This window comes from Fusarium venenatum (genome assembly GCF_020744135.1).
Source record: "Fusarium venenatum strain MPI-CAGE-CH-0201 chromosome Unknown EDB82scaffold_2, whole genome shotgun sequence".
NCBI lineage: Eukaryota > Fungi > Ascomycota > Sordariomycetes > Hypocreales > Nectriaceae > Fusarium > Fusarium venenatum.
Genome location: NW_027072130.1, coordinates 7,781,098 through 7,804,909, shown reverse-complemented (window position 1 = coordinate 7,804,909; position 23,812 = coordinate 7,781,098). Strand labels below are relative to the sequence as shown.

The window sequence follows — 23,812 nt, the reverse complement described above, 5'->3', positions numbered from 1 at the left end:
CGTCGTCGATGGAGTTTAGGATACGAAGTACCTAGTTAGTCAATAAACTTCAATCCACAAGAGCCGAACTTACCTCAAAGATGCGGAATTAACGAACACGATACACCGAACATGTTCCACTTATGCAGCTAGCTCCCTGTCCTGTTGCGAATAGCTTCTCAGTGTGGTTCAACACTTCTTTCTCTCCCTTTCCAAGTCTCTTCTGACTCCAAGTTTCCCCATACCCAGCTGCGATAACAATGTCGACCCCATCAGGAACATTCTCTAATCTCAAAGCTGGCGACACCATCGTCAAGCTTCCTCACCCATACCAAACTGAGTACACAATCGAAGCAGCTTCAACACCATTAGGTGTGAACTCTCCCGTCTACAAGCTTGTTCAAAAAGGCCCTGCTTCGGCCAAGGCTCTTCCTTTCAACCTCCAACATCCCGGCCTCATCTTCTCAGACCCAATTGATCTTAAATCGAGCCAACTTCCACCTCAATCCAACAATAGCCCTTGGGCCCGGGCTCGTCGCTCACCATGCGTCACTGTTTATTGGGATGAAGCCGAAGCGCCAACTTTGGCGCAGGTCTGGCTATTGACATATGCTCTCTTCACCGTGAGAACGAATGTAGAGTCGTATCGATTGGAGCTTCGAGGTGCCAATGCCGGTGTTCTGGGTCAGCAGCTGACAGCAGTCTTGCTCGCAATTGGCCACCCACTCAAGGGCCGGGAGAAGCGCCAGGCCTCGGACAAGACTGACGAGAGTCTTGTTCTCCTATTGCGAAGCACTTTCTGGCAAGGTGCTGGTTCACCCTTTGGTCCACGACCAGTTTGGTGCCCTGCCGAATCACCTGCGTCTCTGCCAGCATCAAACCCTCTTGGTTCATACCCTTTGACTCCTCTGCACAACACAACAACCATCACGGTTGCTGGCGATCCTGATGATCCTGAGCGCGTTCAACAGTCGTGGCATCCAGTCAGACCAGTTAAGCCTGCACCTGGCGCAACGGTTTACAGTCGATGGATTCCCCATCTCAACGAAACATTTTCCATGGTTTCTGTTGATTATACCGATGCTGAGCATATGCGCCTCTTTCACGAATGGCAAAACGATCCTCGTGTCTCTCAAGGCTGGAACCTTACCGGTACTCTGGAACAACACCAGGAGTATCTTCACAAGGTTCACGATGACCCTCATGTTATTGCTCTGCTTGCAAAGTGGGATGACACCTCTTTCGCATATTTTGAGGTCTACTGGGCCAAGGTATGTTCATTCTCGTATTGTCCTTTTCTTGACGACGTTCTGACACTTCTTAATAGGAGGACCGCCTTGGTGGTTATTTCAACGCTGGTGACTTCGACCGCGGTCGTCACTCGCTTGTAGGTGATGTACGCTTCCGCGGACCCCATCGTGTGTCTGCGTGGTGGAGCAGTTTGATGCACTACCTCTACCTTGATGATCCTCGCACTATGTTTGTGGTGGGTGAAACCCAGGAGACAAATACCACCATTGTCATGTATGACTTTGTTCATGGCTCTGGGCTGGACAAGCTGGTAGACTTGCCGCACCAACGAAGTGCTTTTGTCCGATCTTCTCGCGAGCGCTTCTTCCAGCTATGCCCACTTGCAGATAACGAGAAGGTTGTTGCCGGTACGAAATTGGGTCTTGTACCCAAGCTGTAGGAGGAAGGTTTATTTATAATTTTAGATTATTCTTGTATAACCAAAAGCCACCAAAAGAATTATAATTGAGAATTTAATACAATCATATTGTAGGTACTAATATAATGTATAATGTAGACGGTCCTGTATGCCTAACTACTACTATGACGACCGTACCTACCTAATCTCACCTGTGACTTGAATTTTACAGGGTTTCCCGCATCCTTGCCAGGACAAACCAACAGGAGCTCAATCACTTTCTTTCATCTCTCATATACAGCTTCTATATTAAAATTCAATTCTATCTTGAGCTTTTGTATCCAGATTTTAAATATCAAACTCCATTACGCTTTCAAGGCATTCTATCCGAGACTCAAACAAGACTGACTTGTTTACAGTTTCGATACATTTTCCTGCTTTCGCAAAAGATCGTCACCCAACTTCGCCATCTCGAACTTGCGCACTTTACCACTTCCTGTAAGGGGAACTGTCGCTGGCACATCGTCATGGCCCAGCCAGAATACGTGTGCTGGTGACTTGTGGCCGCCAAGTCTCTTACGACACCAGTCTTTGAGTTCCTCGAATGTGGGCTTCTGATGACCATCTGCCAGCTCAACAAAGGCACCGACGACCTCACCATAGTGCTTGTTCTTGAGACCGACCACGATGGCACGGGTGATAGCCGGATGGTCCATCAGTCGCTCCTCAATCTCGAGTGGGTAGATGTTCTCTCCACCTGTTGAAGCGGGGTTAGCTAATCATTTCTTGCTGGCAGGATTCTTCACTTACCTCTGATGATGATATCCTTGAAGCGGCCAGTAATCGAGCAATAGCCATTCTCGTCGAATACAGCTTCATCGCCAGTGTGGAGCCAAAGAACGCCCGAGGCATCCCTTGCCATAGTTTCATTGGTCTTCTCTGAGTTGTTCCAGTATCCAGCCTGGAGCTGATAGCCACCGATGCAAAGCTCGCCACGCTCGCCAATGGGGACAATATTTCCATCACGATCAACGATCTTAGCCTTCGCATGGGGCATCAGCGTACCGACAGTTGTAAGACGAGTGTCGATGGAATCGTCGGTGAATGCGTTGAAGCAAGTCGGTGACGCCTCAGTAAGACCATAACTGCTAGTGAATTCGGTCATCCCGAAGCGGTTGACAAGAAGCTCCATCAAATATCGCGGCACTGGTGCACCAGCAATGATTCCGGTGCGCAGGTTGTCACAGTTGAAGTTTTCAGGCCACTTGGCCTGGAAGAGCGAATCGAACATAGCGGGGACACCATGGACAGCAGTGCATTGCTCATCAGAGATCGCTTGAAGTGTCGCTTGAATATCAAATACTTCAGCTGGGTACACGATCTTGCCGCCATGAGTGACAACAGCAAGAAGACCAAGCACCAGACCGAAGCAGTGGAACAGTGGTGGAGGACAGCACAGTACGTCAGCAGGTCCAAGTCGCATACGATCACCAATAAATCGGGAGTTGTTGACCAGGTTGCTACTCGTCATTAGTTCCTGTTTTCAGACCTGTCGTTCCCAACCTGACTTGAGGATGGTCTACTTACTGGTGTGTGAGCATGGCAGCCTTGGGAAGTCCAGTTGTTCCGCTGGTGAATTGAAGGTTGACCACTTGATGCGGCAACACCTTTGTCATGGCTTGATACAAACGCTGGTGGTTTCGTCGACGACCAGCTGTAACCAAACCGTCATAGGTCTCATATTTGCCAGTTTCATCCCCCCGAAGCATCACAACCTTGGGAGCTGTCTTCTTGTTCTCGAGCTGCTGTAGCAGTTGTGTCTGGTCGAGTCGGCCGATTCTTGGTGTCGTGAAGAAGATTTTGCTGTCAGAAAACTTCAAACCGTACATGGCTTCTGTCGGGGTATAGGTGTTGTTGAGAATGACGAGGATGGCGCCGATCTTGGCCACGGCAAAGAACACGGCTGCGTATTGCTCACAGTTTCCGGCCATGATTGCGACGCGGTCACCAACTCCGATTCCCATATCCAGCAAAGACTGAGCCAAAGAAGAGCTCTGCTGGCTCAGCTCATTGTACGTCCAGCGGGCACCGGTCCATGGGATGACCAGACACTCTTGGTTGCCATGTTGGTAAGTTTGAAGCTCAAGTAGCTCACCCAATGTGAAGTCAACTAACGGGGGGTCAACAGGGCCTTTAAGTACTGAGAGCTTTTGTTTCTGCGCCGGAGCAGAGGGGACGTTCGTGATTTCGGTCGCCATGATGAGAACTAGATGAGATCTGCACTACCACTTCTTTCCAGAGTTCTTCGAAGGAAAGAGCTTCAAGAGGTCTCGAGAGAAATCGAAGCTCATAGAGAATCATGGCGGGCAACGATCAAGGGTACTCCCTTGTAATAATATGTGAGCGCAAGCTCGAACCGACGCTATCAACGCTTGCGCATCCGTGTTGACCCGTCATGATGATTTGCCCCACCATCAATGCCGTACTCCGTTCAGGCCCCATGTTTTTGGGATAAATCGAAGCCAATTATGGAATGATTGCATACAGCAAAAACCAAACGATGTGGGAACTTGCCAGGGTCAAGTTAATGCGGCAATTACGGTGGTGTCGAGTGAAGGAGGCGGCGCTAGATGTCGCCATCAGCATCATCCTGCCTTTGTCTCTGCCAAAGGAGGATGTCATGGCTGAGCAACTGAGCGATTCAAGATGCTTTCTCTACCTAGCTCATATCAATCGCAACCTCGTCTAGCAAAGACTCCAAAAGCCTGTATCTGTACAATACCGAACCCTGCAGTAGGAATCTGTTCCATTACGAAAAGCTCCTATTTCGACATGGTCCGTTGTGCCCAGATCAGTTCAAGCCAGGTTTTTCTAGCGGCTTTTTTTGTTCAGTGTATCTAATCTGATCATCAGATAAGATGAGCGATTCCCAAATCCAGAGCCAAGGCCGAGTTATTGCTACGTTCACACCCCAAAGCGAGATCGGCCCATGCAGGAAAATTTTTATCTGATCAATTGCAGTTCCGCATATCCGTTCTGTTGCAGTCAAATATCTTGGGTGTGTTCCAAAGTGGGACACCATTACATTCATGATCGGAATGCGAGAGGCCACTTGCCGTTACGACACGATCATCTTGATGGTGTTTAGCAGTATCGTCTAACCTCAAAGATGATGGAGATGAACTGCCATCGTCACAAGTGTTGCTCTCCAAGTCCGCTCTTGCAGACCCTCTCCCTCTGGTGGCGATTGAGTTAGTTAGGGTGCTAAATGGATGATCTCGGCATGCAGTGTTGCTTCAACGTCACTTCCATGGAGGCCCTGGCATGTGCAACGAACTTATCCTACAGCGAGCACTTCGAAGTTGAGTTGCAGCCGTTCCAGGTCAACCTGACGATTGACAGTAAGTCCAGAGAAATCTGCTCATTCATGCCAGCACCCTGGCTCTCGGCAATGCGGGCTAGAGGCTAACATGCCATAAGCCATTTAGAGTTATCTTCATTCAATTGGTAGACAAGCAAACACTGTTCACTTCTGCTATCGCAATATCATTTCTACCACCCACAGAACAGCAGAAGCTAAGTTAAGAATGTCAACATCCTATATGCTAAATAGTTCCTTCATACTCCTGCCGAAGGCAATTCTTTTTCGCCTTTGAACATGACGACCTTGTAGCTGGATGGTGTGGAAGCTACCGGGTAATTTTGACTATGTTCTGCCATAAGGAGTCGATCGTTTCGGAAGCCAACCATTGACTCCTTCCTGGCCATGCAATGAGGGTCTTGATCTATGTTCTACCTAAGTTGTCAAAGCCAAATGAGGGTCAACACAAGAGTTCAAATATGGACTATACAAGCTGACGCTTTGCATCCGAAACTTGTCTCCTGATCAGTTCTGTGGAGTTGCCTATTCTCCTTAGCCTATTCCTGACAAGCTTCACATCACCACTGTCGCTGGCACCTTTTATGACCCATCAGATAACGTGTGTTCGAGAGTTTGACTCATTTATAAGTAGTGATCACTCCAGTAGATAAACACCGGTCTTCTAGCAGCTCTACTTAAGACGTCAATTAATGGGTGGGACTCACATGAAGAGTCTCTTGGAGAGTTCCTAGCCCTACCAAGAGGTTCTAGCCAACACACCCTCTGAACCAGTTACTAATCATGCCACCTATCAATATTGCATGCAACTGGGGGTGGTTTGATGTATTTCCGTGAATTTATCTGCAATTATCATTCATTGGACGGGTTGTACAAGCGTGGTGTTCCGAGTGCGTGTCCTGTTAGATATGGAGGCTACTGGGTAGCAGAAAAAATGGCCTCCTAAGTCTTAGGGTATAAAAATAAGTAGTCTAAGAATTATAGCTTAAGGGGCATAAAGTGACCTACTAATTTTGTATCTTATGCTTCCAGCGGTTAATTTTTCTGATGCCCTGAGGGAAGGCTATTCTTGGTAACTTAACAGTCTCAACACCACAACGTAAAGCCATACTAGTCGGGTTGAGTGACCATCAAACTGCCAAACGCGTGGTTTAGGGGTCAGAATAACCTGGCTTGGATAGCCACTCCCAAGTACCAAGGTGAAACTCCTACGAGGATCGATGGTAGTGGGTCGACTGTCACTATACTTATCATCAAATGTTAGCAGGCTGGTAACATATAAATAGTCAACAGACAATATTCTCTCACCTTTCCAACAAGTTCTTTTAGACTTGAAAAGGGTCAAGACGTGAAGTTCATACTGGAAACAAACCTCATTGCCATCCCTTGGGACGGCAAAAGACCTAGACCAATCTTTTACAGTTGAACCAACACACGAAACTAGGATATACGGAGGTTTTAACCGTAGATATTTCGATCTCTCACTTGGTATTCTCATCATGAAGTTTATCGTAGTAATTCCCGTTATATAACGGTATGGAATTGTCTATGCTACCGCTGTGCTCAGCCGAGCTGCACTCACTATTATCTCCCTGGTCGGTGCCAACAAAGATCCTTGATTAATTAGGAAGTTATCTCGAGTCCTTCGAAAGTATATAAATATTTCAAACTAAAGGTCCTGGTGGGCTGGGTAGTTTGCTCGACATGTACAGTAAGTTACATCCTTGACTTGACGCGAGCACCGCGAGCAGTTCTACATTCGTGGAGTTCAAAAATCTATACGAAATACTTGTTCCTAAGCAGGGAGAATAGTATATAAGTTCCAAGACCTTGTGTTTTCCTCGTGTTCTGCATCGCTTTAACAGCTGTAAATGGTGATCTCTCCTGGATCAGTTCGTTGATATGTTGGCTGCACTAGCCAATAATCCCCCTGAACTCACGATAGACTGACTTGTGATGATATCTCACGCGTACATAGCCTCAAATGAACAAGCTTTGCCTGCTATTATCTATGTAGTTTGACAACCAAACAATAAAACTGAATACCCATTTCTTAGTAAACGAAACTAGGATAAGACTTCTTACTAACAAGACATGTCTAAATGCCCTGCCGACCCCTATATGAACTGGGAATTCGACTTTGATGCCCTCGATATCTATGCCATCTATGTTTGGTGGGTGTAGCCTCTGCATGAGAAAGACTACCTTCATAACATCTGCTCTCGCACCACCGTATTGCTACGTCTGGTCTGACATACCGTCAAGATAACTATGTTTAGGTTATAGGTCTATAGAATACAACTGAGGTCTCAACTACACTATCCAAGGCAACATCAACAGATCGTGTCTACCGGAAATGAGCATCGTATAAATGTCTATCTTTTCTACATGCCTTACTGAAATCAAAGTCTAAGACCTAGCAAACAGCAGAAACATTCGCCTCTGAACTAGGATATGGAGAACTAAACAATATACGCTATCTTCCTCATTTCATCTCTTGTGTTACGTACACTGCCACTCTACCTAGTGCTTCCCCTAACAACAACAACGTAGTCGTCGCCAACCTGACTCTAGTCTATGCTTTGCTGTCCCTGAGACTACATTAGAGTCATTGCTAGGCCTAACACCTATTCCACTGTTCTTGCCCCTGCAATTAAGTTTCCTACAAGCCATTATCGGACTCCGAAGTTGGTGATGCTTCCATGGGGCCAGCTTTCCAATGTTCGGTAGATGTGTACATGCTGTCTGCACATTACTGGCCTCATTTACTCTTAACGGCCGAGAGCTTTCAACAACAAGAACCAGCGTAATTGGTTTAGTGGTAAAATTCTCCGTTGCCATTCGAGCGACATCGGGGAGCCCTGGGTTCGATTCCCAGATTACGCATATCTTTTGCCGTTCAATGCCATTCTTTTTGCGCTATCTCGCTCTGTAGACATGTCATGCGTGTTCGTAGAGGTGATGATGGTGGTGTTGGCCCAAGAGGCCGTTATTGCGATTACCGAAATGGACCTTACAGATACCTTCGAGAGGTATGAGCCTCCCATAACAGACTGAGCATCCGAAAAGAAATGATGCAAAACGGTTATTTTCTGTCAACACCAGTCCATCTTGCTGTGAGACACTGAGAACTCGTATCCAGTAGGTTGGAGGTAAGGTTGTTGAGTGTAGGTATTCCCTTACACACATCAAGACGACTGGGCCATGTGTTAATATTTATATACCTGGACCATGAGGTGAGTTTCCAGTCTTTAATGATTCAATAATCGTATGCGTTTGACTCTGTATTGCAGGGTCAGCCTTGTATCTCCCCAACATCAGGTACACTCAACGCTTCACCCCCCAGTAACTCGAGGATTGAAATACTAGGATACCTCAAATCATGATAGAATACTGACTAACTATCAATATCAGGCTCACAGGTTTGAATTTGACAGTCGTGATGAGTTGGGGCCCCAGTAAAGTGTTGTTTCTTCCGAGTTGCTAAGGATCTTGGTTACTGGCTTGAGTATAAGGAGACCCCTATCGTCCTTGTCCACCCACAACTTGAAGTAAAGACTGCATGATGTCTACTTAGCTTTCGTATATTCGCATTGAACTATAGCGTCTTGGATAGACTGGCGATTTGTATGCATAGTTCTCATCCTCTTAGCTGCTGATATAAATTTCAAGAACGCTGTATTCCAAATCTCACGTCCAGAGTGTAAAACGTCCAAGAGCAAGCATAATTCAAAACAAATAAATAGTACATATTACAAACTCCCTTGACTATAAAGTTGTGAACCTAAGTGATTAGATTTTAATGGATTTGGCTTCTAAAATATGACAACTATTTTTTAACGAGTGATTAGGTTTGATATCTCATTTTTTACTTATTTGTTTATTTTTAGCTTCCAGTGGTCAATTTTTCTGATACCCTAACTCATGCCGCTCTGGAGATAAGTCGATTGTCATAGTTAAACAGATAATGTTCATTCGATGATTTCCCACGATTTTGAAATTTTATATTGACTTTTCTCCTCGCTATGGGTTGTGATAATAGACTTGAAGCGCGTTAATCTGCTACTGAGTAGCAGAAAAAATGGCCTCCTATAGAACTATAGCCTAAAGGGCATAAATTGACCTACTAATTTCATCTCTTATGCTTAAGGTTTTCTTTAAAACATTTCTCGCTGTTCAGGAAATCATTAAATTCCCTGAGATGGTCGCCAAACTCTGCTATGTTCGAGGGAGCAGCTGCCCGATCAACAGAAGCACAATCTGCCAGATCCTCACAGGATTTAACATAAATCTCGTTGAGATATCATCTATATGACTCAACTCAACAATCATCTAAGTATAATTGTCCCGGTAACCATCTATGTGTTCCTTGGGCAATGTTGCCATGTTGTATGGCCTAGAAAACAACCAACCACGGTAAATAGGATACGGACTTATAACACCAGGTACTGAACCAATTGAACTGCCCAAGCGGATAAATGATCGGCACGGTACCTCGCATACCGCGTACGGAACGACCCGTCGAGTTGGGTCTTACATCTCAACCACGATGACGTTGGAACTTTGTTGTGTTGGTCATGTACTCGCGGCTCAAACCTAATTCATCGCCTGTATGGCGTCAACCGAAGTCTATTACAGCACGAAAACACCGAGATCTTTCGCTGTCACATGCTGGTATGCATCGATCTTGATAATTCTGAATTGCAAAACACATAGTTGCAAGTAATTAGCTCTGTTGAGAACAGGCAGGTATCAATGTGCTTGCTCACAGCTCATCACAAGAAACTCCAATAAGGGAAGCCCACTCCAAAACTCCATGCCCCTTCATGGTTATATCATAAAGGCACAAGTAGGGGAAGCAGATAGACCAAAAGAAACAAAACAAAAAACATACATCCTTCCATACATGGTATACCGAGCGAGAAGCGAGAGCCCATATACAAGCGCCTTGCATCAATCGCAATGATGTTCCTCCAAATTTTGTTCATAATCATGAGTTCGTGATGGAATAGCTTTATTTCGGTCCGTCGCCTGTCTCTCCAATGCCGAGGGCCCGTACGAGACTGCGTCGGATGCCCTTTCCACCTGTTGTATCGTCCTTGTCACGACCTAGTAGTCCAAAACTCATGCGTCGAACAGTACTACCTGCGTTCTCTGACTGGGTTGGGGCCTTCTTGGGCTTCTTCTTCTTGGCAGCGGGAGCAGGCGGAGGCATGGTCGGTCGGGGTGGCCATTCGCCATCTCGCTTCCAGCCTGTGACGCAGGCTCGGAGCATATCTGAGAGGTTGATAGGGCATGAGGGCTGAAGGCTATGGATGATGACCTTATCATATAGGCTGAGATACACAGAAGGTGTGATGGATGCGCGTAGGGGGTTGTTAGGAGGCAAGAGAGGCGGCGCAAGAGGAAGAAGAACCTCGACAGGATAGTTCCGGCTGTCGGGGGGTGTTGATGGTGTTGTGTCCTTGGATCGAGCGTTGCGAAGCTCGTCGCTTTTCGCAAGTGATGAACCATCAGAAGCATCGCTAACCTGCGGCGGTAGAGCGGACGCAGTTGTGGAGCTGGGAGGAGATGTCGACATGGAGCGACGGAAAAAGAAACGACGGGGAGATAGAGGTGACACAGCAGGGGGTGTCACAGGCTTGGCTCGGATACGAACAGTTCGTGCGCCGGTCCATGCATTTCGCCGGGCCTCGAAACAGGCCAGACCCTCATTCCACTCCATTTCCTTGCGAACATCTCTCCTTCGCTTGGCGCGCTTCGCCTGAACTGTCGCCTGAACAGTTGAGCCCACGTTGTTGGGGTTGTCGAAGCGAAAAGGTGAGCGCGAAGGACCTGGCTCGTCGTCATCGTCAGAAAGATCGGATGTCCACTCTAGACGTGTGCGAAAGCGAACGGGGTCTTCAGAGACAGTGCTGTAAGTGGATTCGGCATCGCTATTGTCGTCGTCCGAAGACTCGGGGTCATCGACTTGATAGCCATCGTCTTCACGTGTCTCATCATGAATTGGCTTTGCTGGCTCAGTGACATCAAGACTGGTTACAGTCTCGATAGCGTCAGGTGACTCGGAAGCCGTGTCGACAATGGCGACGTCACCTTCAGCTAGTGGAGGGTCGACGACGCGAGATGGCCATGAGAAATCCCAATCATTCTTGATCTTGGCGTCAAGGTATCGTCTCACAGCTTCCTTCTGTTTCGCCTTGTCCTTACTGAGAAGGTCGGCGTGTTCATCGTCGTACCAATCTGGGGTATTGTCAGGCAATGAGGTCGGCAACTGAACCGAGTTATGACGGAGCTTGGCGATAGGTGATCGCGGGCTCTTATAAATGTCGGAGAATATCATGGCTGAAGATGATCCCGCCTGGGGTTCAGAGGCCCTTGAGGCAACTTGAGTATTGTTTGTTGGTGATTGCGTGGAAGAAACCAATGGCAATGAGACGGACTCGGAAGTCGGACTTGTAGCAGTTGTAGCGGCAGCGGTAGCCGTCGAGCGACAATGCGGGGGAACAGATGCGACCTGGAGTAGAGGGTGGACTGTTGTTGGGGAAGATGATATGATATTTCGGGTTGGTGACTGGGATGTATTTTGGTCTTGATTACTTGTCTTTGGGACTAGATAAAAAGATATTAATAGACATTCCTTATGATCGACAGTGAAGAATTTGAAAAGACAAAGTTTATAATCGTGAGAGAGGAACAAGACAAGGGCCAACGAAAAAAGAGGTAAATGTGCGTGTGGTACGAGGGGCGCCAGAGGCAAAGAAAGGGTAAGGTACGAATGGTTTATATGGAGGCGGTGGTGGTATCGTTGGAGCGGAGGTGGCGTTGCGTTGCGTTTCGGAGATCAGGTTAAGGTAAAGCGCTATTGACAAGGGCTCGTTCGCATGCATGGCATGGGTCATGTCCTGTGCGCTTGCTTTTCTGGGGGAACTACTCTGCAGACAAACGCTTCGACCTCTTGGTGTCTTGTCTTGCCCTGTCACTTTTTGCGGCTCCTTGTCCGCCAATTGTTTGATACGATGACGATGGGCTTGGTACTGCAGGCATGCAACGCGGGGAACAGGGAAATGAATAACCAGGGCATGCTCTCATTTTGTCATCGCAGCCAAGGCTCAGAGAGGTTTGACAAGCAGCTGTAACAGGAGAAAAGGCAAGGGCTCAGCTCACCTAGGAATGATCGGCGGCGGATCCCCAGAAACTAACTAGAGCCGCAGTGGGTTCGTTGGTGATGCGAAGGAATTGGGGATGAAATTGGTTTGAGACAGAGGAGAGGAGAGGAGAGAAGCAGAACAACAGTGAGAGGAAGAAGAAGGGGAACAACACAAGAATAAGACTTGGTGTCTTGCTTGCTTGACACACTTCCAAGCCGTACACACGTACGACACAAAAGAATATCCTGGTTTTTCTATGTAGGGACTAGGTTGCTTGAAGTAGCAAAGCTTGGATACTTGAGAGGTCCAAGACCCTGCATTTTCCAGACTTTGGGTATTTACGTCTGGCGGTGATCGATTCTGTACAGCCATGACCCTGCATGGCAAAGCAGACAGGACGAATATGATGAGAGTTGGTTTAGGTATGTATGGGGTTTGGGCAAGTATGGCATGTGTATGCATAGGCGTTGGCCGGTAGACAAGGTAGGAAGGAGTACGGATACAAGGAGAACAAGAAACTTACCACCACCATCATTGACAGGCGTCTGAGGACGGTCGGGGCCGACGACAGGTAAAGGATCACCAGGGCCAGCACCAACGCCAGCGCCAGGCTGTTTTGGCGGCATAGGAGGCGACATGAGATGGGTTCTCGGGGCAGGGGTCCAAGTCCAGAACTGCAACGATTGACAGAGTTTTTCCTTTATGGCTTGGGGGCTTCAAGGTTAGGTTTGAGAGTCTGGTTCTGGACCTGTCTTGACGAGTCTAGTGTATCCGTCCGTGTATGTATACCGGGCGAGTCAAAGAAATACCGCAGTCAAAAGAAAGAGATAATCTGATATTTCCGAGAACTCAACCACACACAGTTCCGCTCTGCTCTGGTTCGGTTTGAGTCAGCCTCGGAATGTGGGAAAAGTGGTGGTGCAGGTGGTTGGTGTTGTTGAGTTGTGCGACAAATTTCGAGGTTACAGTTCCTGATGGAGGAGGGACCCGCATTTAATCATCTTGGACCCCCCAAATGCTCGCCTACAACTGCTGTACAGGCCCTAGGCTAAGCTGCCAAAAAGCCTGTACAACAGAACCTAGTACCTGAGCATACCAAAAATGTTGGCCAGCAGAAGCATGAGACGAAATTAGTAGGGCACTTTATGCTACTTAGACCATACTCCTTAGGCTATTTATTTTTATATCCTAAAGCTCAAAGGTAAATTTTTCTGCTACCCACTAGCTGAACTGATGAGAGCGGGCCGTCTACCTCCAACTCTGGTCCTTGTATTGGGTCGCAAGCACCCTCTTTGGGTCATTGCGCTGAACTTGGGATCCTTGTTTTAGACGTAGAGACGGGCACTTGCAGTAGTTGGGAGAATAGAGGAGTGGGTGTCATCCATGAAATGAAATCGTGTCAATTTTCGTATTATTCTCTTGTCTCGAATCACATCAAATCAAATCAAATCAAGCCATGTGAATGAGTGTATTTGATGTGGGTAAAATGTCGTATGTCGTGTGACTATCATCCGCTCTCAATGGAAAGCTCCAGGTACAAGCGGGGGAAGAGCGGAGTGCTGCACAAGTCTCAAGTCTCCCAGCCACAGCGACAATCAGGCCTGTGGATGGAAAAGCTGGAGCGGTCAATTGATGTCTCTGGTTGGATCATCAAGGGTCAGCAGCCCAACTTAACCTTGAAAGCCTTGCGTTGTTGATGCACGTGGACGGACTATGACTGTCACCTGCACTGCACCATGAATGGGGGTATCAAACATCAATCACTGGCAAGGATTGTCGTTACTCAAGTGTTATTCCCTGTTATTACCTTAGAAGGGGAAACAACTAATCTCGACAATGTCATCTTGGTTTACTATGACCCTCCACTTTATACCCAGCATATTTCGTTTAAGATACGTGATATTATTAAAAATATTCATATCAAAACATTATCCGTGCCGTCTCCTCAGTTATCAGAAAAGTTAGCCGTTTAAAACATAAGGGACGAAATTAGTAGGTCACTTTATGCCATTTAGGCTATGAGTTTAGGTCATTTGTTTTTATACACTAACTGGACCTGGCATGTTTCGTTTGAAAGACGTGATATTAAACCTAATAGTGCATATTCAAATTAGAACATTGTCCTATCGTTACCCCAGCAAGTGACGTAGGTGGTTTGGTTTTAACACCAGCAAAGTCAACGACAAAACACGAGCCACTGTCGGCTATCGCGGCTGCTGACTAAAATACACCTTTGTCAACCACTACACTCCCTAGACTCCGTACCATATCTGTCCTGGGTCCGACTTCATATTCCTATGATTCTGTGCGAGTCTTCTTGTTTGCCGCAATAATTTCATCATCGCTCGCCTTGCGCTTTTGGGCGCCGGTAGTACTTTCGGTGAATGCAGTAGTTGTAGCAATAGTGGTAATGGTTGTGCCAGTAGAGTTGGCCTGGGACATGTCTGCAAATGGTTCATCCCAATTGGGCACGTATCCTCCTGAGCTAGGCTCATGGTCAAAGAAGGACACATTCCCATTGTTGTTCAGGTAGTTATCAAATTCCCCGAGATGATCACCAAACAAAGCAGGATCAGTCAGAGAATTTTCGAACGAGGCGGTAGCAATTTGGTTAGGCTCTGGGGTAAGCCGGGCGATGTCAAAGAGAGAAGCCGTGTTGGAGGAGTCGCAGGAGTCGGAGGGCTTGTCGGGGGGGCCGCTGCATTCGTCCATGTCAAGGAATTTTCTCAGCGCCTCATAGGTCGACCTAAACTCCTCATTTGGATCCTCTTCGCCAGTGGCAGCAAAGGGCTGCTCCATGAAATCTTGACCGGTAGTGAAAGCGTCAGTAGCACCAGTCTTAAAAGCATCGGCTGTTGTGGGTTTGCGTTGCTTTCTGACATTGACCTGGCCTGTTGGCGTCGTGTTCTTGGCCTGCTTGGCCTGCTTACCAGCCGCCTTCTCATCTCGAAGCTCCTCCACGAAACGGTCAATCAAAGCTTTGTCAACTTCCTCGTTCTTGTGTGCATCAGAAGTTGGAACATAGTAAACTGGCTTGTTAGAATCAGCCAATGAAGAAGTAAGGGAAGACTCACTGGAGTACGCGTCAGAAGGAGGAGTTATAGGTTCTCCCATTCCATCGTACTCTAGTTGAGGATCATTCCGCTCAATACGAACGACGCGGCGCTTACTGGGATGGGGGGTGACGCCATTTCGCTTAGCTTGGCGAAGATACTTCTCGTTCTTAGTCAAAGGAGGCTGATGGGTAGGTTGAACTGTGGGGGAGCTCTGGGGAGGAGTTGGAAGATGGATCAGCTGCTCTGTAGTAGGGTCTTCTGAAGTTGCGAGACCTCCCGTAGTAGAGGTACGTGGGACAATTGGGTATTGTTCATGGGCATTGAGGAAGTCGGTAGCTGGGTATTTTGGCTGAGGTCGGGGGGTCATGTCCACCTCCTTCGCGACGTCTAATGGAAGTGTCACGCCATGGGCAACAACTTCTAGACGATTCGCCAGTTTGGCTGCGGCGCTGTTGTTGACAGGTTTGTTACGGCGTTTGGAAGCAGCGTTGCCAGGCTTGGCAGGTCGACCGCGCTTGGGCTTTGGGGCAGCAGGCTCGGGCAGGGAGCTCTGTTGCAAGCCCATGTCGGCCATAAGAGAGGTCGGCATCATGCCCCTCTGAGCCATCTGAGTCATCCAAAGCATCATCTGAGGGTTTTGCATCATGCCCATCGGAGACGGGAAGGGCATATTGCCATGTGGAGTGACATTAGCCTGAACAGGAGCGAAGGGGGTAGCAGCAGAGTTGAGACGGGCAGAACCCTGACCGCCCATGCTGGAACCTGGCATGCTGAACTGAGTTTGAGGTTGGCGGTCATAGGCCGTGGTTGAGTGTGGCGCGCCACGCGGAATCGAGCCGTTGACGATCTGGGCCTGATAGTTTCTCGTAGGGCTGGACTGATCATTGGTCCCGATGGGAATCTTGTAATAGCCAAAGGGGTCTCGGACGGGCATGTTTTCCATTCCCACATGGCTCTGACCATTGTCATAAGGCTGCATGGACTGGACTTGGTTGTTTGTGAGAGCCTGAGCATTGCCGTTGATTATCGAGGCCTGGTTCAAAGAAGGATTCGGAGCACCAGCATTGACCATCGCGGGAGTGCCAGAAGAGAATGGCCAGGCATTCTGGGGAGGATAGGGGGTGTTGGGAGTGTTACCAGACATAATGCTGAGTTGACCACTGGTTTATAGATATACTTTTGAAGTATTGCAGCGAGTAGAGAAGAGTGAAGAGTGATAATAGCTAGAAGCTGTTAAAGATGGGGGAGAAGTTTGTGCTGCAAAGCAAGATGATAAATCGGAAGGATGAAAATTGCAAAGGTCGTGGGCAGTGGGTTATTATATAGTTACCTCTTAATTTTAAGTTTCTGACGCGATTTGATAAGAAGTCAGTCCTTGAATTCAAGGACCGGCAGGTGTCAGGCAGCTGGCAAAGCAAAACTGCGAAGTCGGCTGCGCCTCCGGAAGAACTTCAAAAAGGGCCCCTTCGGACCCATCGAGATGTATACTCGCGATATACAAGTTATCTCGACATATTAGGAAGGTTTGAGATGGAATATTGCGAGCTCAGCACGTATGGTGTTGTTAAAATTTAGAGGGAAGGGGTTTTATACTATAGGACATGGCTGCACACCAAAACAGAACAATCATATCATTACATTTGGTGTCTCTATTACATTCTATCCATCATGCCTCTGTCCAAGAACAATCACTTTTCGAAGTATTGTCTCTCTGTGGCGTTGAAGTGCTGGTTGTCCAGCCCTCCCCTACCCCGTTATCTGAATAAACTCTTGATGAGTCAAACAGATTGTTGCCGGGTTACCTAGCACTCTGGATATTATAATAGCATTTCAAGTTACGCGTCATAAGAGGGTATTGTTGGTAGATGCCTCAAGGGCAGCACAAATAGCTAGAAGCAGCCGCGAACTCCAGTCTTGGCGGTTCGCGGCTGCCAGCGTAGTTAAAGAGCTTGCATATCAATCAAGTGCTCGAGCCATCCACAACAAATGGCTTGCATATTGGGGGTGCAATGTCCACGGCCTGCATGGGGGGGCTGCCCCATTGTGAACCAAGCTGTGACACATCGGTCACATGATTGTATTTCTCAGCCCCTTACGGAGTTATTCTTGTGAGCACTTTGTGAGCAGATTTGTCGTGTTAGCCTGGAGTCTACGTAGAGCATAAAGTCCTAAATTATCCTTGCCTAATCTTCCAGCCCCTATTTCAGAGTCTACCAGACTTGAAGGGGGCGTTGCAATAGTTGCGAGACCCCGTCTACTAGATACTCCTACGTCTTAGGGTATAAAAATGAGTAGTCTAAGAACTATACTAAGGAGCATAAAGTGACCTACTACTTTCATCTCTTATGTTTCCATTGGTCAATTCTAATACCCTAAGGCCCGTATATGCAAACAGAAAAAACGAGATCCTGCTTCCAACGTAGAGGTAGGTAACAATATATCATCGTGTGGGATTACAGACTTTTCTAAATCGCGGTAGTAGTATTATCTGTTTTGAGTATAGTAAAGAGTAAGACAAACAAAAACACCTTGGAACCAGTTTGATTTCTTTTCCACATTCAAGGCATGTCCAACCCCAGGAATCGATCAATATGCAGGGCCGTCCAATCTTCAATGATTTATATGTTTAGCAATGAAAATCATCCTCACTAGCTCCTCTCGTCGAGTGTGATCTTAGGCAACCTCTTGTACCATTTTGCCGGGTTGCAGTTTTGGAGAACCAAAAACCTGACCGGCCGGGCTATCAAGCATCTCTTCAGTCACTGCAACCCGCACGCCGCTCTTGTTGCTGACCCATCGGATGAAAACTGGGTCTGGCTTGTTGGCTTCCTCGCCCGAAGCGGCGGCTTTGCGGTTGACCTTCGGGGCCTGTTTCTTGAGCAGCTTGTTGATAGTTTCCATCTGCAGTAATGTCAGCTTTCGCACTCGTTTCTCTTCCAGTCTACGTTTTGTACCTTTACTTCCTCGTTTCGCTTTTCACTCAGGTTGCGTCGACGCCGGGCCATTTCTTGGCGGCGCATAGACAGCTCTTCGGCCGTGAAAACCTTCTTGGCTTGAACCTCTGCAAATGGTGATTAGTTTCAGCCACGTGCAAACCATCGAATCACTCACCATCGGACAGCTTCATATACTGATGCTCCTTCTCGTCTTCGAAACGAGCTCGTTGACGCTTTGTCATCTTCGTGAGGTCAATGGACTCGTCTGGGTTGCCATCGTCGTCTTCGTCTTCGTCATCTTCGCCCCCTTCACCCTCGTCATCTTCTTCGTCATCTTCCTCATCCTCGTCGTCGTCAACTTCTGGGCCGGCAACCTCGATTTCTTCCCCTTCAGCGTCCTCGTCGCCATCGTCGGCCATAGTCTCATCTCCAAAGCCCATGGTCTCATCACCCATGTCGCTATCAGCCGGATCACTGAGCTCATCGTCATCGTCATCATCGTCATCCTGGATGATTTTGGCGGCTGATGCCCTGGGTGCCGGCTTTGATCGGGCTGGTTTGGAGACGGTGATGGTCGGAGGAGCTAAGTCCATTTCAACGTCACCTTCAGCATCAACATCCATGTCATCGTCATCATCTTCCTCCACCTCGATTTCTGCTTCCTCTTCTTCCTCCTCGTCCTCGTCAGGACTTGAGTCAACAACGTAGCTCTTCTTGGCCCCGCGATTTCGTTTTCCCGACACAATCTCACCGCCCTCGAAGCCACGGTCTCCTCGTGTGGCTTGTCGAAGTTTGTTGGATGGAAGCTTTACGGTCAAACTTAAATGGCGATCGCCTCCTGGTGAGGAATGGTCGTCTCTCGAGACAGACACGCCTGAGGCGCGACCAGATCGTCGTGACGACATGCTTCTTTCGCTTCTTTCTGGAGAGTCAGCCAATCTGGCATGAACGGAAATCGTTTCGTTCGCCTTGGCGGCTGCCGAGCGACGTGGACGAGAGCTCATGATGTCAGATAGTCGCGCTCGCGACTGAGAACGAGGACGGAGTTGAAGGCTGAAGAACAGGCAAAACAGCGAAGAATAGGAATGAGGTTTGTGTTGTTCGTGTGTCAAAAGAAAATATCGAGGATCCCAGACTTCCGGAACAAAAAATGCAAATGGACGGAGTGAAGCGTAAATAGCGAGCTGTATCATACAGCCAGGTGAAGTGATTGAAGGGGCAAGTTTAGGGAAGGTCGTTTGGTGGCAAGGCTGAATGAAATAAGCTCAAATCGTTGGGGTTGAGACGCAAACCAACAAATTGATTGGTAGGTCAAGACACGGTCGCGACAAGACAAAGATATGAGCAAGGGCAAATGCGGCGCTGATGTTGGTGGCAACTACCGTGTCTAAGGATAGATGTATGTAATAATATAGTGTTCGTGGCAGGCAAGGTAGGCGAAGACTTTACGACCCTTCATTGGTGACATACAACATAAAGTTGCAGGATGCAAGGCTGAAGTGAAGGTTTGCAGACGACCAATTAATATGACTTATGATATGTCATGCCAAGCGAAAGTCAAGCCGTATCGCCTACAAATAGTTAAGGCGGGCAGACAGATCCTATACGTGAGACCTCTCGCTTGTGAATCAGGGATTCGTACGACCGAACATACTAGATGCACGTGGCTATCTAGCGATCATCGGTCCAGAAACAAGCATAATAGCCACAGCCACAGCCACCAAGCTATATAAAAAGGGGAGTGGACGGGAGGAGTTTATACACAAATGAAGGTGATAAACAAAGTCGGGACTGGGCTGGACTGGGCTGGAGCTGATGATGGTGGTGTTGTATAGTGTAGTGCTATACTGAATGTTGCGACCAAGAAAATAAGGGGAGACGAAGCCAAAGGAAATCCTACAACTCACATCTTACAAAGAGGTCGATTGCCTCTGTCACACGGGTGTTGATTTTTTTTTAAAAAAAAAAGCCAAAGTTTGCAAATCGGCTTCCGGCTGTTCCAATCGCTTTTCTTCTGACAAGAGAGAGCGCAATCCTTATCGCAAAGGCAAAAGACACCCCCAGTTCGTCAGCTGGCCGACACTAAACTCCCGTTTACTGTGATGATTAGGATAAGGCTCGTGAAACGAGCGCCGTTACACGCTGTTGATATGACCACTGACAGTTCTGGTGATCGGATTGTCCGGCGCGCGTTGAGATTGGCTGATAGGATAGGAGACGATGGCGCAGAGTTTCTGGCGCAGAAGCTTGATCGCGCGTCTCCAGCGTTTTGAATGGAACTCCAGGGACGATCTTTGATGTTCGCCTTGTTTGATGAGTTTTCAAGACGTTCAACCGGGGTTCTGGGAGTTATAGGTGGTTGTCTTCTGAGATATTGTCTGGAATTGATGTTCTCAAGTGAATGCGCGTTCGAGCCAGGCTACCGTTAACTACTAAGTAGATCCGATAGACCGTCCAATTTCCGTTTTGGGATACGGTAATAGACGGTGCACTACCGCATCCTATTAAAGACCAAGGTGTTGTCTCCCCACAACGAACCCCGGACCTAGACAGTGGTCCACCGTTATCGGTAGGAGTACCGAGGCATGTGCCTGCACCTCGGAGACGGCATCGATAAACCGTCTTCCCTCTCATCTTAATCCCAACTTCCTCCAACTCGTTTACCTTTCAGCCGTTCCTACTCACTTGCGCGGCCTTATTCAAGATGAGCGACTCCGATTCCAATCCCACTATCCCAAACTGGCAGAGGGCGCAGTCAGACGAAACCGATAGTCAAACCACCGAGCCGGTGTCGACGCCGTCCACAAGCACAGCAACATCAGAGGTCGATGCGCCGGCAGCCGTAACTACAGCGGAAGAGACAGCACAACCAGAAATCCCGACGGATGATAAGCCCGACGATCAAGACAAACTCGAAGTTGCGCGACGCTTCCTTGAGAACGATGCTGTGCGCGACGCGCCTTATGAGAAAAAGGTTGAGTTCCTTAAGTCAAAAGGAATCGACGAAGCGGGAATACAGGCGCTTCTGGGCGAGGACGACTCTACAACACAAGACGAGGTTTGTACTTGTTCACATTGATGCAAAGTCATTTACTAATAGACGTAGCCGTCCACCAGTTCAGAAACAACCAGCCCCAATGCACCAACACCTACCGAAACTCTTCCCCCATCACCAGCTCCCCAACCAACAACCGACCGCCCTCCAATTGTAACATACCCCGAATTCCTCGCCAAAGCTCCCCGTCCTCCTCCTCTTGTCACGAAGGAGCGACTTTTCAACGCCCTCTATGCTGTGACCGGTCTCTCTACTCTTGTCTACGGTACAAGTCGCTACGTCATCCGGCCCATGGTTGACTGCCAGGCCGAAGCCCGTACAGAGTTCCACGACCTGACCTCCAAGAAGCTCGACGCACTGGTTGCAAAGCTCGAAAAGACTGTCTCCGAAGTCCCACCAAAGAAGTCTGCTGCCATAGTTGAGGATGAGAGTGATGTGGAAGACCCTACAGAGATGTTTCATCGAGACATGGGCACCCAGACCACATTCCCCATAAGCTCCGTGACAGCTCTTAAAGGCTCTTCCGGTCACGACTCGGCTGCCAAGCATAACACAAACCAGCTCGCTAGTCTCAACAAGACTCTTTCTGGGCTCAAAGATGAATATCGTTCTCAAAGTGAGGGAATGGATAAGATCAAGAGTGCTGTTGATGTGTTGCGGGATGATCTTGACACCTTGACCTACACTGCCTACCCTGAGCAGAGCAATGGTTATGACCTGTACGGCCGCTCGCGCAAGCCTGAGCCTGACGATGAGATTCGCAAGGTGAGGGATAGCATTCGACGTGTCAAGGGTGTCTTGCTCAGCACGAGAAACTTCCCGACTTCAGCACGATGAGTTATGACTGTTGAATTTATCAATCCATGTAGCAAAGTTTCCTAATCTGTAATGTATCTCTCCTTAGGTAGATCCTAACGGAGACGCCTCAAATATATCTTCGTACATGACCCAGCCAATATACCCATACGCATTCATCCTGGTATCAAGCACTCGTTTTGTGACTCTAGCCATCACGTCTCACATCACCCCGGACCTTTTCACCTTGAACCGTATCATCTTGAACCTTCTTAGGGTCCTCGATCTTGTACTTCGCAAAAACATCCTGCCACGACATGAAATTGATGTGCTCAAATCCACTTCCTTCCCGAGCCTGGCGCTTGTACCATTCCATCGTTGGTTCAAACCGGTACTCCATGGAGCCTTTTGGGGCCCTACGGTTCTCTTCATGTCTGCAATGCTGGAGGAACCTGTTATAGATCATTTTCCCGTTCGGATGTTTCGCTCGAGGAGGTTGAAACCCCATTTTTGGCTCTTCATCTGCCGTGTCACTAGCTTCTGATGTAGAATCAAGATCCATTGGTTCCGGAGAAAAAGAACTAAAGCGACGCCGTGGCCGTGGCCGCGACTGGGGCGGCGCATGTCCTCTAACCACACATTGCCATCCCTTATTCTCCATGGCTAGTACGGGTATGGGAACATTATTCTTCCAATCCAAAAATAACCTCTCCAAATGTTGGAGTGTCATATCAAGGGGTCCAACCGAGGGTGGCCCGTCAGTATCCCACCCTCCGATCCAGATGTTCTTGAGCGGCAACATGTCGCGCTCTCCACGAAGTCGTTGTATCATTATCCGCTGTGCTTCAATCAAATCTCCCTCGTAGAAAATTGGGTCGTCCCGGGGGGGTTTCTTCGCGAGAGGGTCCCAGATGATGAGCTCTGCTTCCTTCCAATGTGACATGTGAAGTTGGAAAGGCCTGTATATAGCAATCCACGGTCGTCGCCTTTTTCTGGCATCTTCCAGTGCTCCATAATGACTCGATTTCCCCTCCGCCGTATAACATAAGGCAATAGCTGTCTTCTGAGAACGGCGTGCTATTTGATCTTTGAACGATCGAAACCAATCGCTGTACGTTTTAAAGTCGTCAGAATGCACGCCGAGTTCAGGTGCCGGTTCGTCCCAGTAAGTAAGAGGGTACTTGTAAAGTGTCCACAAGAATTTCGGTTGTCTATCAGATATGCTGCTCAAAAGTTCTTCCAAGCACACACTGGTGTCGTCAGGAACCATCTTGAATCTCCATTGCGCTTCTCGTTCAGCAACCTGTTTTGACTGCAGGGGCATTGGAAGTGCGTCAGCTCGCTCGAGTTCTTGGTGCTCAGTGACGGTTGACGCAATGAAATTGGGTCTGGTAGTGCGGTGCATAAGTCTCCCAAGATCCGTTGTGCTGGACCCAATAACGGTGAACCTCCGATATCGATCCAAATTCACTACAGACCACCAACCGAACCAATTGACCAGACTCTGCTCGTCATTGTTGTCGATCATTTCTGGACACATAATGATTCCGGGCTGCTCTTCACTTGCCATGTCTTGAAGTCTTCGAACGCATTCTTTTGTCTTCTGCAACGCTTTAAGTTCTTGAGTAACCCTAGCTTTTTGGTCATCCCGAGCGGTTTTGGTGGGCAAACGCGACCAGAGATTCTCTTTTTCAATGGCTACCTCGCAAAGCCAGCTAACAAAGCCAGCGCTGACGACAAGCGTAAAGTGACTGCGAGCGTTGGACCAAGCCTTCCAATACCACTTAAAGAAATTCCAAATCTGTTGTGGCTG

General features: G+C 48.1%; 6 protein-coding genes and 1 non-coding gene across 7 annotated transcripts; 3 read left to right on the top strand and 4 right to left on the bottom strand.

The window, feature by feature from the left end:
- The first annotated feature begins 68 nt into the window (after window positions 1–68).
- On the top strand, window positions 69–1,766 carry EDB82DRAFT_191741 (acyl-CoA N-acyltransferase). Its single transcript, XM_025736062.2, has 2 exons — window positions 69–1,250; window positions 1,307–1,766. Exons 1-2 carry the CDS (start codon window positions 240–242, stop codon window positions 1,667–1,669), a joined length of 1,374 nt encoding a protein of 457 aa, XP_025586706.1. The 5' UTR covers window positions 69–239; the 3' UTR covers window positions 1,670–1,766.
- A 274-nt stretch (window positions 1,767–2,040) lies between these two features.
- EDB82DRAFT_546028 (uncharacterized protein) lies at window positions 2,041–3,885 on the bottom strand (the record flags this gene model as incomplete). Its single annotated transcript, XM_025736061.2, has 3 exons — window positions 2,041–2,384; window positions 2,438–3,147; window positions 3,215–3,885. The coding sequence occupies 3 exons, from the start codon at window positions 3,883–3,885 to the stop codon at window positions 2,041–2,043; spliced, it is 1,725 nt and encodes a 574-aa protein (XP_025586705.2).
- A 3,925-nt stretch (window positions 3,886–7,810) lies between these two features.
- On the top strand, window positions 7,811–7,892 carry EDB82DRAFT_t124. The gene has a single exon. It is a non-coding gene; the product is annotated as a tRNA-Gly (tRNA).
- Window positions 7,893–10,020: 2,128 nt separating this feature from the next.
- EDB82DRAFT_476083 (uncharacterized protein) lies at window positions 10,021–12,795 on the bottom strand (the record flags this gene model as incomplete). The annotated part of the gene is made up of 3 exons (XM_025736058.2): window positions 10,021–11,618; window positions 11,749–12,036; window positions 12,681–12,795. 3 exons carry the CDS (start codon window positions 12,793–12,795, stop codon window positions 10,021–10,023), a joined length of 2,001 nt encoding a protein of 666 aa, XP_025586702.2.
- A 1,484-nt stretch (window positions 12,796–14,279) lies between these two features.
- EDB82DRAFT_501457 (uncharacterized protein) lies at window positions 14,280–16,546 on the bottom strand. The gene has a single exon (XM_025736057.2). It carries the CDS (start codon window positions 16,355–16,357, stop codon window positions 14,453–14,455), a length of 1,905 nt encoding a protein of 634 aa, XP_025586701.1. The 5' UTR covers window positions 16,358–16,546; the 3' UTR covers window positions 14,280–14,452.
- Window positions 16,547–17,627: 1,081 nt separating this feature from the next.
- Window positions 17,628–19,796, bottom strand: EDB82DRAFT_191592 (PAPA-1-like conserved region-domain-containing protein). Its single transcript, XM_025736056.2, has 3 exons — window positions 18,325–19,796; window positions 18,168–18,274; window positions 17,628–18,114 (listed from the first exon to the last, which is right to left on the bottom strand). The coding sequence occupies exons 1-3, from the start codon at window positions 19,340–19,342 to the stop codon at window positions 17,887–17,889; spliced, it is 1,353 nt and encodes a 450-aa protein (XP_025586700.2). The 5' UTR covers window positions 19,343–19,796; the 3' UTR covers window positions 17,628–17,886.
- Window positions 19,797–20,853: 1,057 nt separating this feature from the next.
- On the top strand, window positions 20,854–22,124 carry EDB82DRAFT_556566 (peroxisomal membrane anchor protein conserved region-domain-containing protein; the record flags this gene model as incomplete). The annotated part of the gene is made up of 2 exons (XM_025736055.2): window positions 20,854–21,207; window positions 21,256–22,124. 2 exons carry the CDS (start codon window positions 20,854–20,856, stop codon window positions 22,039–22,041), a joined length of 1,140 nt encoding a protein of 379 aa, XP_025586699.2. The 3' UTR covers window positions 22,042–22,124.
- Between the last annotated feature and the right edge of the window lie 1,688 nt (window positions 22,125–23,812).